The sequence below is a fragment of the Penicillium cosmopolitanum genome, assembly GCF_028827165.1.
Source record: "Penicillium cosmopolitanum strain IBT 29677 chromosome Unknown utg000003l:1.0-3747932.0:1.0-3751027.0, whole genome shotgun sequence".
Lineage (NCBI taxonomy): Eukaryota > Fungi > Ascomycota > Eurotiomycetes > Eurotiales > Aspergillaceae > Penicillium > Penicillium cosmopolitanum.
The window spans coordinates 962,651-975,613 of record NW_026622673.1 but is presented as its reverse complement, the minus strand read 5'-3'; the positions used below and the strand labels follow the sequence as shown (position 1 = coordinate 975,613).

The 12,963-nt window shown below is 49.6% G+C and overlaps 2 protein-coding genes across 2 annotated transcripts; one reads left to right on the top strand and one right to left on the bottom strand.

The window, feature by feature from the left end:
- Positions 1-2,288: 2,288 nt before the first annotated feature.
- Positions 2,289-5,357, top strand: N7509_000434 (uncharacterized protein; the record flags this gene model as incomplete). The annotated part of the gene is made up of 3 exons (XM_056625081.1): positions 2,289-3,147; positions 3,217-3,846; positions 3,898-5,357. The coding sequence occupies 3 exons, from the start codon at positions 2,289-2,291 to the stop codon at positions 5,355-5,357; spliced, it is 2,949 nt and encodes a 982-aa protein (XP_056493663.1).
- A 1,711-nt stretch (positions 5,358-7,068) lies between these two features.
- N7509_000433 (DUF3176 domain-containing protein) lies at positions 7,069-9,013 on the bottom strand (the record flags this gene model as incomplete). Its single annotated transcript, XM_056625080.1, has 2 exons — positions 7,069-8,522; positions 8,659-9,013. 2 exons carry the CDS (start codon positions 9,011-9,013, stop codon positions 7,069-7,071), a joined length of 1,809 nt encoding a protein of 602 aa, XP_056493662.1.
- Positions 9,014-12,963: the final 3,950 nt, after the last annotated feature.

The window sequence follows — 12,963 nt, the reverse complement described above, 5'->3', positions numbered from 1 at the left end:
GGGATCAGCTAGAGAGCTTGGTTAAATATGTGCAGAGCGGTGGGGTTTTACAGTCGCATGAAGATGTACCTGGTATGATTCGTGAGCAAATCTATAGAGCAGAGAGACAACGGCTCGACAGACCGCGAGCCAATAATCGATCTACTGCTGAGGCAAGCTGCCCTCCTATTACTATCACAAATGTGCTTCCAACACAAGCCCCACAAGCAGCTGGATTGTCAACATCCGCACCACCAGAGAACACTTTTGCCTCAGTCAATTTTCCTGTTCTTCATATTTCAGGCCTCCTCGATGTTACCGTGAGAGAGTACAGCTCCTGGCAACAGTCACGTTTGAGTGACGAGGCATTGAAGGCGGAGGTCAGAAAAGCATGCGATATAGCCCTAGATGATGGACTGGATTTGGCGCAGATTGATGAAGATAAAGATCCTAACTACTTTAAGGCGCATGGTGTTAAGTGGGGTATTGCTCGGCGTTTTGTCAGGGATATTAGGTACTGGGTGGAGACCTACAATGGATGCGTGACAAACGAGGCGGGTATGTGATGCGAGAATTAGTTATTCTAGTGGATTATATAGGCGTCTATACTGTTTGAGGTATCTTCTATGCATCTAGCTGAGGGAATTAGAGTTCATCAATTATTAGACCCGCATGTTTGAAATGACCCTTGGCGCTTGATACTCTTGATCCAATCACGTCAACACACCACTCAAGAAACGCATCGAAACCTTGGTTTGGGTTGATTTCATACTCCTTCCACTTCCGCTTGATGAATTGCTTGAGCTCGGAGAAGAACTCTTCAATAGGGTTTAAGTCCGGTGAATAAGGGGGAGATATATTAGCTTAACGCCGGAATCGAAGCACATCCGCTGGATATTCTCGGTACGATGAAAAGAAGCATTATCCATAATGAGGACGGACTTTGGCCCTGGCCACCTATTGCAATGCTGCAGAAGTTGCTCGATGAAGTCTTCGAAAACATCGGCATCGGTAGCGCCTTGGAATACCCGTCGGAGAACAATTCCTTCCTGAGCATATGCAGGGAGTATCTGATAGCGTCTATCCCGGTGGAACTTCGAGATTTGGACTGGTGTAACCCCGAGAGGGGACCAACCGGTCCGTCGAAACCCCGCCCTTTTGTCAAAACCTGATTCATCCACGAAGACTAATTGGTACGACTTGAAAGACGATAGATTGTGGAGATAGAAGTCCCGCAAATCTGCATTTCGTTCCTTTGCAATCTGCCGAGCTGCTTTCTTCGACCATCCGACCGAAGCAAGCGCTCTGCTGATACTTTGAATTGTCACATGCTTCCCAAATTCGTCCCATAGGAAGAGAGCCATCTCATCCTGATATAAAGTCGGCTTCTCCATCAAATATTCGCAAAGGGCTTCGAGCATGGATGGCGTGATACTTCGCGGGCGTCCAACACCATTTCGCGGCGCCCTAACGTTCCCGAATACTTTGAGGTTGGAGCGAATGCGTAGTACGGATTGTTTGCTGCAGTTGGCGGTATGGGCCATCTGAGACGTCGTTAGTGAGCTACTCTGAATCATATGATGAATAAGTTCGAACTGTGGGGGTTTGAGATTTGGTGCCATGTTGCTTGATACAAACAGGGTGGTTGTTTAAAAAAATGTGCTACTATCTGGACAAACTCCAGGCGATGTGTTATGTAGTTTGCGGCAGCCCCTGCGCATACGGCCCAACAGTGAAACTGAGTTTTATGACGTCACCTGCGCCAGTACATTCTACATGATTCTATTGGATTCTATGCGCTGCACTCTTCAGTCGCCTCTCCCATCCTCGGTCATCTACATTCAGCATGCGAATGCACAACCGGCTTGGTAGAAGCCAGGAGCGGACCGGGCCGGCGTGAAAGTTTTAATTTGGGAGGTTGAGGCCAGCACGACACAATACCACGGTGTAGGTGGACTGAGAGCCATGGGTACAGTAGTACCGGTCCTTCTACGGTACAATCAAGTACGACAGATGGCTCTGGGCACGGATGCAGCCTCACCACAACCCCGCCTCCTGACGAACTTCGACATCATTTCCACGACCTGCGCTTCGGAAAACTTTGTTTTGTTTCGAACATGTTCCCCACGAGTCAGCCAGCTAAACCTTTCAAGGCAACAATTCGATAGTAAAATAGCCCATTATGGAAGCTAGGAACCCCCCTATCCCGCGATGATTACACGGTCGGATGGATATGTGCGTTGCCTGTGGAGACAGCAGCTGCGAGGCTGATGTTGGACCAAATACACCCGCCTTTACCTCGCCTGCCGATGGATCAAAATACATATATCCTTGGAAGCATCGGGGAGCACAATGTCGTTATTGCTAGTTTACCGATTGGCGCATGCGGCAATATATCAGCCACAACTGTTGCGATGCAGTTGATGTCCAGTTTTCACGCCGTTCGCATTGGCTTAATGGTCGGTATCGGCGGAGGGGTGCCAAGCAGCAATGCGGACATTCGACTCGGGGATATCGTAGTGAGCCAGCCATCGGACACATTTGGAGGGGTGATCCAGTACGATCTAGGGAAAGCGTTAAGCGGTGGCCATTTCAAGCGAATAGGGATGCTTAATCGATCCCCTCAGGTTCTGTTAACCGCTCTCGCTACCATCCGAGCACATCACTTCACGGAGGATAGCCACGTTGTTGAAATTGTTTCCACCATCCGAGCCAAAATGCCACCACACAAGGCCAGGAATTTCACACGACCGACGCAAGAGGATTGTCTATTCCAAGCAGAATATGATCATATCGCATCCGATACGTGTTTGAGTTGTGATCGGACCAAATTATGTCCACGGCCCCCACGAGAGCACCAAGAACCAGTTATCCATTACGGGCTCATTGGATCTGCCAATCAAGTGGTGAAAGACGGCAAGCGGCGAGATCAGCTAGCCCGGGACTTGGGTATATATTGTGTGGAGATGGAAGCGGCGGGACTTATGAATGACTTTCCGTGTCTGGTCATTCGAGGCATCTGCGACTACGCCGACTCACACAAGAATAAGGAATGGCAAGGATATGCGGCGGCAGTGGCGGCAGCCTACGCGAAAGAGCTTCTCTTGGTGATTGCAATCGATCAGATCAATAGTACCCCAACGGCACGAGACGCACTTACAGACTCTGGTAAGAGAATGTCTACAGTACTCCCTCAGTATTTCAAATTGATTGCTAAATCCTCGTTCACATGCATAGTCCACCGTTTTGACGTCCCATTAGACCTGACGGCTGTGCCAGTGATTGGAAGTTTTCTGGGACGGCAAGGTGAACTAGACCGACTCTGGCAGTATTTACAGCCCACTGTTTCCCAGTCAAGAAAGGTTGCAATTATTCACGGGCTTGGGGGGATGGGAAAAACACAACTCGCGATTCGTTTCGCACGAGACCACAAGCACAATTTCACAGCCATCTTCTGGCTGAGTGGCAAGGACCGAGGCACACTCTTGCAATCATTGAGCTCTGTCTTGCCCCGATTACCAGGGCAGTCACATGTTGACGGGGCGATAAATGACGAGGAAGTGGAACAACGAGCTAGAGATGTGTTACGGTGGCTAGCAATAGAGGGAAACTCACGCTGGCTGATCATTTTCGACAACATCGACCAATACTCCCCTAGCTCCACTGGTGATGCATATGACATTGCTGAACTCTTCCCTGGAGCCGACCATGGTTCTATTCTCATTACCTCTCGACTGCAAGGGTTGACAGAGCTGGGAAAGTCATTTCCTATCAATAGGCTTGACTTGAAGGATGCGATTCAACTGCTCTTACAAAGCAGCCGTCTATCAATGACGAATATAGCGAAGGAGCTTGAGAGCAATCGCGGTATCAAGGAACTCAATATTTAAATCTTATTCATGATACTAATATGTTTAGATACCGTTGCTCTTGCGAGCCGTCTTGATGGACTTCCATTGGCGATCGTCATCGCTGGGGCGTTTATGCGCGAAACTGGAACCAGCATTACTGAGTACTTAGAGTATTACCGGGTATCTTGGTCCGAACTACAGCTGCAATCAAACCCTGAGCGCCAGTACCAGCAAGGCAATATGCTGAAAACATGGATGATCTCATATCGTGAGATTCAGAAGCGAGACACGAATGCAGCAGAACTGCTTCTGTTACTTGCTCGTTTCGATAACCGAGATATCTGGTATGAACTTATAAAAGGTAGCTGTCAGAGCTCAAATCTCCCAACTTGGCTTGAAAGGACCATATCAAGCAAAATCGCGTTCAAAATTGGTGTCAAGGCTCTCATCGAGTTCTCTCTACTCGAGATTAAGGAACAAGGGGGTTACGCCCTGCACCCGGTGGTACAAGACTGGTGCATTCACCTCGCCAACGCAGACAAAACCGTGAATTCAATCCAGCTCAATGAACTGTCACTGATATCTGTTGGGTGCATTGTCCCTAGTGCAAGTGAAAGAAACTATTCCGAGCTTCAGCAACGGCTTATTCCACATGCGAACTGTGTACGTCGTAGGGATTGTCCAGGCCATGATATTGCGGTGTGGGAAGCATTTCATAGTTTAGGAAACCTATACAAAGATCAGGCGAAGCTAAGAGAGGCAGAAGAAATATACCAGCGAGCACTGTCAGGCAAGGAGACGGCCCTCGGTCCTGATCATACGTCCACTCTCACTACAGTCAACAACCTTGGGGGTCTTTACTTTCTTCAGGGGAAGCTGAGAGACGCAGAGGACATGTACCAGCGAGCACTGTCAGGCTACGAGAAGGCCCTCGGTCCTGATCATACGTCCACTCTTGATACAGTCAACAACCTTGGGGGTCTCTACAAAGATCAGGGGAAGCTAAAAGAAGCAGATGACATGTACCAGAGAGCACTGTCAGGCTACGAGAAGGCCCTCGGTCCTGATCATACGTCCACTCTTGGTACAGTCAACAACCTTGGTCTTCTCTACTCTTATCAGGGGAAGCTGAAAGACGCAGAGGACATGTACCAGCGAGCACTGACAGGCTACGAGAAAGCCCTCGGTCCCGATCATAAAACACACCTACCGACTCTCAATACAATCAACAATCTTGGTCTTCTCTACTCTTATCAGGGGAAGCTGAAAGAGGCAGAGGACATGTACCAGCGAGCACTGGCAGGCTACGAGAAAGCTCTCGGTCCCGATCATAACACAAACCTACCGACTTTCAATACAATCAACAACCTTGGGAATCTCTACAAAAGTCAGGGGAAGCTGAGAGAGGCAGAGGACATGTATCAGCGAGCACTGACAGGTTACGAGAGGGTCTTTGGTCCGGATCACAGTAGGTCCCGGCGACTTGTAGACAAATTAGATACCTTATGCATTTCAGATGTAAAGTAGTGTCTGAACCTTCCCATATAAATTATAGACTTTCCCCTAATTATTCTTACAATAGCCGTGGGTTCAGTACATAATTTCCCTACGACCAAGGCAAAAAGCAATTTCACGTCTGAACTTGCACCAATTATACCAACTAATTTATATTTTGTGCTTTCAAGTTTTTATTGAAAGGATAGTAGAAGAGGTTAGTGCAGCTCTGGCATTGCTGAATAGTGGTCGCAATTGTGAGCCCAGCAAAGCTTCGGGGATCTATGGAATTCCGTGGGGTTTTGGTACGTATGGTGTAATATTACGTAGCTTGATACTGTAACTTACCAAGTCGATCTTACTGCTCCCCTCAATTTAAAGCAGCCCGCTCAATAAATGATCTGCGCTAAGGTCTTGGCGGTGGGGCCGGAAAAGAGTTATGGAGAGTGTATTGGTCAAGGCGATTTCGAGAATGACTGTACTGGTTTGAAATTCTTGGTCATTATATATGTTCTCAAATTTAAATCGGGTTTAAATTGTGATCTGAAATTGGCAGCCAGGCCGCTGGAGGTCGCCTGACGCGCCGTTTCGGGCTTGCCTGGCTTCGAAGTGGAACACCATGGGCTGCTACCAGGTCGTTTCGTTGATTGAAATAGATAGCTGGGCTTTGGTAGCTTTCATCTTACCATGCGTTGCCGACAGCTGTTCGGTATATTTGACAAAAGTCGATTTAGTGGGTCCTCTAGGGCACAGCCTACTGGTCACTAAGAGTGAAGAGGCATGGTAGCCGGAACTCGGTAGTTAGCACATAATTATGAGTCATATGTCTCCCCGTCGAGCAGCTAGAAATAAGTGAATGTTCGAATGGCATTGGAGGGAATAGCGATCGCTATGCCGACAGTACTAGGAACCAGATTGAGGAAATAGGACCAACGTCATTTTTAGCACATCTCTGTCTTGGGACGCTCGTGCTGCCGCTTATAATCAGCAGTATGGGACTAGCCGAACAGTCGAATCACTACGGGGGAAGAAATATCATATTCTTCGAAAACGCCGTCTCAATCGTGCTAAGGTATCTAGGCAGCGCTCAGTTCCAAAACGTCAGAAACGTATTCGACGGCTTGGGGGTGCCAGGAAGAGATTCCCAGCGTTCACAAATACCAAGGCTCGAAATATCGACCAGTGGCTTCAGAGAATACCTTCTGCAGACAATGCGGCCAGTAACTAAAGAGCCCCGATCTTAAATTAGTATCAGGTTTGTGTTAGGGGAGTGCGGGTGATATGGGTGAGAATTCTGGAGACTGGGGTGTGATGGAGGTGTCTTTAGTCCTCCGAAAACGGCATATCGGGGACATGTTGAGTTTCTCCAATCCCTAGGCTTAAACTTCAAATACTACTCTCTTGCCATACGTCTCTTCGATTCCAATACATTATTCGTGCATTGAACATTATTCAAAGGGCGATTAGAAGCATTATGATTTAATCTAAACGAATCAGAGTGAATTCTGCTGGAGAAGGTGGTTCCTTCCCCATGAGGTAGTCATACCGTACAGCAGCACATATGTATGTAGGCTTAGGCAGCAGATAGCTTCATCCATCCCCATCCATTTTCTTATCCACGATCACTAGGCTATTCCGTCGTATCCTAGTGCTATCAGCAAATTCTACTTCTAATAACTGTCAAATATGTATGGCGAGACAAACACTAGACATAATAAATTGATTGAAGCTAAATCGATTGAGACTAATTTTCACGTAGCATCACACGTGCATCATCCTGAGAAGGATGTAACTGGACATGTATAGCCCCCGCCAGTTTCTCCATCCCACTACTAGTCATACAATCATCCCGTTCTCTCTGATCCCCCAAGCCATGGAAGAGGAAAGCCAGTACAGATGACTTCCAAATGATCTTCTTTCTGCTGGTACATGTAGTCCAAACCAGAAACACGTTCCCTAATATGACCAGCAATGTTGGAAGAACTATCCATGCCCACTGAACCCTGACCATCACTTGGTTGGCGTAAATCGATCCTGGGATAGTGATATTCAAGTTCTGCAAAAGGGTCTTGGTCATCGAGTCCGCAACCCGCGACCCTGTTACGTCTAGCCCAAGGGCCAGAATTTGATCGATCATATCCAGCGCCCCCACCTGTTGGCCATATTCCCACCCGGACTTCAAGCGACTACAAGTATTGACAGTCGATCCAGCCAATAGGTACCCAGTGAAGACATAATTCCCATATTTCTCAAGATCGCAGTATGTGAATTCCGGGCCTACCGGCAGTGGCACCACATCCTTTTGATATACAATATCATAGTGGCGTTCTGCATCGTTCGGTATTTGACTAGGCGCCCAGCAAAGGAGTGAGGACTTCCCGTTGATTTCTGGACCGGTCAAATTTTCCGTCTTGCCGAAGTCAGGCGATGATTTCTTAAGGACGGCTGTGCCGTTGGTGACATGGACATTGTATTCGTTGACACAAAAGTTGAAGGCACATTGTGTGACTTTCTTGATGAAAATCCCTTCCGTTGGGTCTGACAAATTTGTGATGCGGGTATTGTCAAAACCCAATGTGGACTGAGCCATGACAACTAGAGGATTTTCGACTCCAGAATAAGCTGAACCGTCCAGAACAGGAAAGTTTTCCACCTCCCACACTGCTTCCATGCTCCATTCTATCCAATCGGGGGTTCCATTTCTGATTGTTGCCTCTACCCTTGTCCCAGAGGGTCTGCCCTGAGGAAGCACAACTTCACATGTCCCGTTCAATGTAGCATTCTGCATCGCTTTATGGCTGGAAGGCGGCATAGCACAGTTCAGCGTCGCAGTAGATGTGACATCCGAGCATTGACTACAAAAGCCAAGGGATTTATAACTTGGCCAGGTGCAGTCACCTGATGGACAGGTAGGCTCGATGTTGAAGTCTTTGGTCCATATTCCCTTATAGTATGCGCTGGTCAGGGTATTTCCTGCCAACCATATATTATAGTATTGTACTTGTGGCGCAGCCGCTGCAGGCGTCTCGGTCGCTGTTCGGATCCGTTCAGTGGGATAGCTCAGGATCTGTTGCACGAAGGGTTCAAATGCCAACATCAATATCAGGATCGTGGCACCGAGCGAGGCTATCGACTGGCCCTGGTGTCGGAATAAAAAGGATATCGAGCCCATTGGCCCACGGCTGGCATCCTCGAAGGCTGATTCAAAAATTAGAGAATGTAAGGACCTTGTGTGGAGGGTTCACCCAGATTGGCATGTCCGTGAAGAGTGATGTGGTGTGCAAAGAACTTTTGGGCATTTCAAGTGGATCAACGGAGAGGATGCATTGCTCACCTTGAATGGAAGACAACTTTCGACGGTTTTGAAACCACACCCATTTCAACTGGCTGAGCCCCGCTCCCACCACGAATATTAATGAAGACTTGCAAGCGGTTGCCAGCACAGAAACGATGGCGTTCAAGGAGACATTGTAGGGAAATTCTGGCCTCGGTTTACCGTTATATGCGAAGAGGATACCGTATATGGACATAAGGCAAGCTATACTGAATCCCAGCGATGCCCCTTCAAGAATCCATGTATCGAGAGTGATGGAGCTCCAGGAAAATCGACCTGGTGCTTTTTGTTTTTCTGAGAGCAATTCCACCCTTGAGTCTTGCCTGTCTTGCTCATTATCGGCATGAGAAGTCATTTGGATTATCTCCATCACGGAATATCAGAAACAAATCACAATCGCACGCGTGGATTGCAGGGCCGCCCGCTCTTTAATACGGAAAACATAAGTACAGGATAGAAACATGGGCGTATAGTTTTTTAGTTAGATGTATGCGGCTAATGCTAGGTCGGGGGCTTGCAGCGCCTAGACCGAACTGGACACTGGGCCTGTTTCTGGGGCTGAAGGCCAATGCCCTATTGCCCTGTTAACCTGTTTGAGGAGGCTTATATTTGCTTTTTTCAACAAATTCAGATCAACGAACCACAATAGGCACCCCACTCGTGGTACTGTAAATTACGCTACGGAGCAGGGGACAAGCACCGGATCGCAACCCCGCCGAGGTGCCAGTCTTAGGAGGCTGGGATAGACAGAGGAGGTGCGCATTTTGGACCCCACGGAGTTTTTCCTTGTCGTTTTATCGAACATCATGATCCCTCCACCATCTGGATGTATGATACGAGTTGGTAAGCTCACAAAGTTGATCCACTTTGATGTTGAGATAAGCCTCAAGGGAAGGATATATTTTCCAAGGTTTTTAACCATACGCCCTTAGCCGCGGAACTGGTGGAGACCCTTCTAGTTGGAAAGCAGATTGGGGGCGGATCGGTCCCTAGATTGCAGCCCAACCCTTCGGGTATCTCTACTCCGTACATCGACTTATTTGGGGTACCATGGCAATCGAGGCTGTGTGCAGGTGCCAAGAAAGTAGTTGTTCCAGAACGAACGCTACGATCCAATGGCATTCAACTGCCGCTCAGCTGGAAATGTCAGTGCGGCAGTCGGGTGATGGCGGGTGATTTCCACTTAGGTTATCACCCTGTCTATAGCGCACTCAACCTCGTCACCCCCAGTCGCGCGACCATAAAGCGGCGCTCACCCACTTCTCACCCGGGCGACACCCACCCGACTACTGGCCGCGTTTAAGCCACACGCCGGCAGGTTAGTAGTATGGTGGGTGACCCCATGTGAATCCCTGCTGTTGTATGTTTTTGTTCACCCATTTTTGCTTTTTATACATTGGCAATCCTTTACCGCTTTAGCCTTCAGTCCCTTCAGCCCGACATTTGAACGCCCTGAACATCCCTGCAGGGTTGACGTTGCCACTCGGCTAAACCTGCCTTGCTTTTTTTCATCACACTGTATACCTCTGTCTCGTTACACTTGGATGGATGGATGGATGATTTCATTTACCCCGACCCCTCGCGAACGATATGCAGGATTCAACAACTATATACATGTGTCTCTTCGTAATTGCCGTGTCTAATTTCCTAAGCGACCTTAATGCCTCGCCGAAGCCTTTCGTGGCTCCCTAGCCCTTCGTTCTCATGTTGTCTTCATGGTGCTCGGCTTTGAAACCGTTGTGATGCTTCAGCGAAGTCCAAGACGGCTTCCACCGTCTTCGCCTTCGAAGCATGGCTAACCTTACCTCTCTCCTCTCCTCCAGACCCTCCTAGTAGGGTTGAAATGCTGTTGAACGCCTCGCCGACCTTTTCTCGGAGCTCTCGCCGAAGTGCTCTCAGCTCTGGACAGTCTAGCAGAACATGGCTTACACTCTCGCGTTCGCCACAGACACATAGGTCATTGTCGCGGAAGCGAAACGTCTTTGCATATGTTGATAGCCAGCAGTGGCCAGTTCGCAATTGGGTGAGTAGATAAGCCCGGTTCCTCGGGAGGGAACCGTAGAGGCCACGTGTGTACTTGGCTGGCAAGGTGTTGTCAATCCGGCGCAGGTGGCTGCCAGTCTTCGACCCTTTCCATTCCTCTGCCCATTGGTCCTGAATAACTTGCCTGATATGTGCTCTCTCGCGTGATATCAAGGGACTGAACGGGTGTGTCTTGCCCGGGATGGCGGCTTCTTTAGCAAGCTGATCGGCGATCTCGTTCCCCGGTATTTCGCAGTGACCGGGGATCCATTGTAGTCGAATCATTGTACCATGGTTCTTGGTGGTTTCGGCTGCTCGTAGGATGGCGTGGATGATCTGCTGTCCCGACTTGTTCCCGGTCTTCGAATAGCTTGCAGTGCCGACATACTGTCGCTGAAGATCGTGGCGGATCTCACCCGCGCGTGCGATGCTGTCCAACGTCGAACCGCGACTTGATTGATGATATTGATAGCGTATAGAATCCCAATGAGCTCTGCCGCATGGACCGACCAGCGGTCCATACTGCCCACCTGTATTTGTATCCTGTCAGTTGTCTGCTGCCTCTCGTCGATCGCGACGGCTGCAGCTCCCAGATGACCTTGTCGCCCCGAGGCGTCTGAGTAGACCATCACGTCCGAGATGGATCGTACCGTTTCCGCTTTCTCTATTGCGACCTCTCGATCAGGTTCTATTTCGATTCTGGCGAACCCCTCCGGTCTCCATGGAGGGAGCGGGGTCGGGTCAATCATCTCGATTTCTCTCAGTCTCTCCAAGTTCATTGTTTTCAACGCCTCTGCTAGAGGGAACCTGGCGTATGATCCAATATTGTCCCGCCTTCTCTGGGCCCGAAGAAGGGTGCTCCAGATAGGATGTTTTTGGGGCAGGGTGTGGAGTCTTGTAATGGTATTCTGTGCACGGAAGCGTAGTCGAAGATGGATTGGCCGGACGTGTGCTTCTACATCCAGCGCAGCTGTGGCCACCGTTCGAAATGCCGATAGAACGCGGATGAGCGCAGTCCGCTGTACGGTGCGTAAGTGCCGAAGATGCGTCTTATCTCGGAGTGGGTCATGCCAGACGGTAGACGCATAGTCAATGACCGGTGCGACACACGCTTCGTAGAGCTGACGCATCTGCTCTGGGCGTAAATGCCGTAGTCCACCAAGAGCGAGGTTGACCTTTGTAGCTCGTTTGACCGCCTGCTGTACGTGTGGTTTCCATCGTAGCTCATGGTCGAAGATAATTCCCAGTAGTTTGGCCGTTGTGGATGGTTTGACTGCTTTGCCATTCATGATCAGTTCCCCTTGGCACTGTTCCTTTCTCTTGCGAGTGATGTGGATAAGTTCAGTTTTCTCGGCCGCGAAGCAGGATCCGGTCCTCCGGGCCCATGCTTCGATGCGTGGTATGTCTTCAAACTGGATTCTGGCTAGGTTCTCCTCTGCACTCCAGCCAACTCGCCAGCGAAAATAGTCGTCGATGAAGGCCGAAGCTCCGCCTTTGGAATCTACGGGCTGGTCCACCAGATCATTATTGAAGAGCGTGAACAGAATGGGCGAGAGTGGAGAGCCCTGCGCCAGCCCGGCATTGTCTAGCGGTGCTACCTCGGTCTGGTAGTCATCGAACCGGATACTGGCTTGGCGTCCGCTCATAAAGCTCGCGATCCATCGTCGGGCAACCAAAGGGATGCCCTTGGATTGGAGACGAGCGTCCAGGCTTGTCTGGTTGACTCCGTTGAACGCCCCTTTTAGGTCGAAGGCGACTAGCGTCACCACTTTTTGTTTGTACCACGCTTTGTCGATTGCGTTGGCAAGTACTAGAAGGGCTTGCTCGGTGGTGCGTCCTGGTCGGCCTCCAAACTGAGTGTCCGGTAGTAGCCCGTACTGCTCCGCGTAGAAGGACAACCGTCGGGCGACCACTGCTTCCAATAACTTTCCAAGCGTGTTGAGGAGCGAGATGGGGCGGTAGGCTCCTGGTTGCGAGTAGTCTGGCTTTCCTGGTTTCCGCAGAACTACGATCTGGGCGCATCTCCACCCCTGGGGGTGATATCCTAGTTCGATCGACACCGTGAAAATCTTGGTAATGATGCTCCCGAGGTAATCCCAGAGACGTTTCCAGACTAACATGGGAAGACCGTCTTCACCTGGCGCTGTTGATGGTTTTGCAGTACTGAGCGATCGGTAGATCTCGATCTCTGAGATCGGTTGCCATGGGATTTCGGCTGGGGGTCTAGGCAGCTGTTCGTCTTCGGCGGGCGCCATCGACGGGAAGAATGCGTCCATGAAAGCT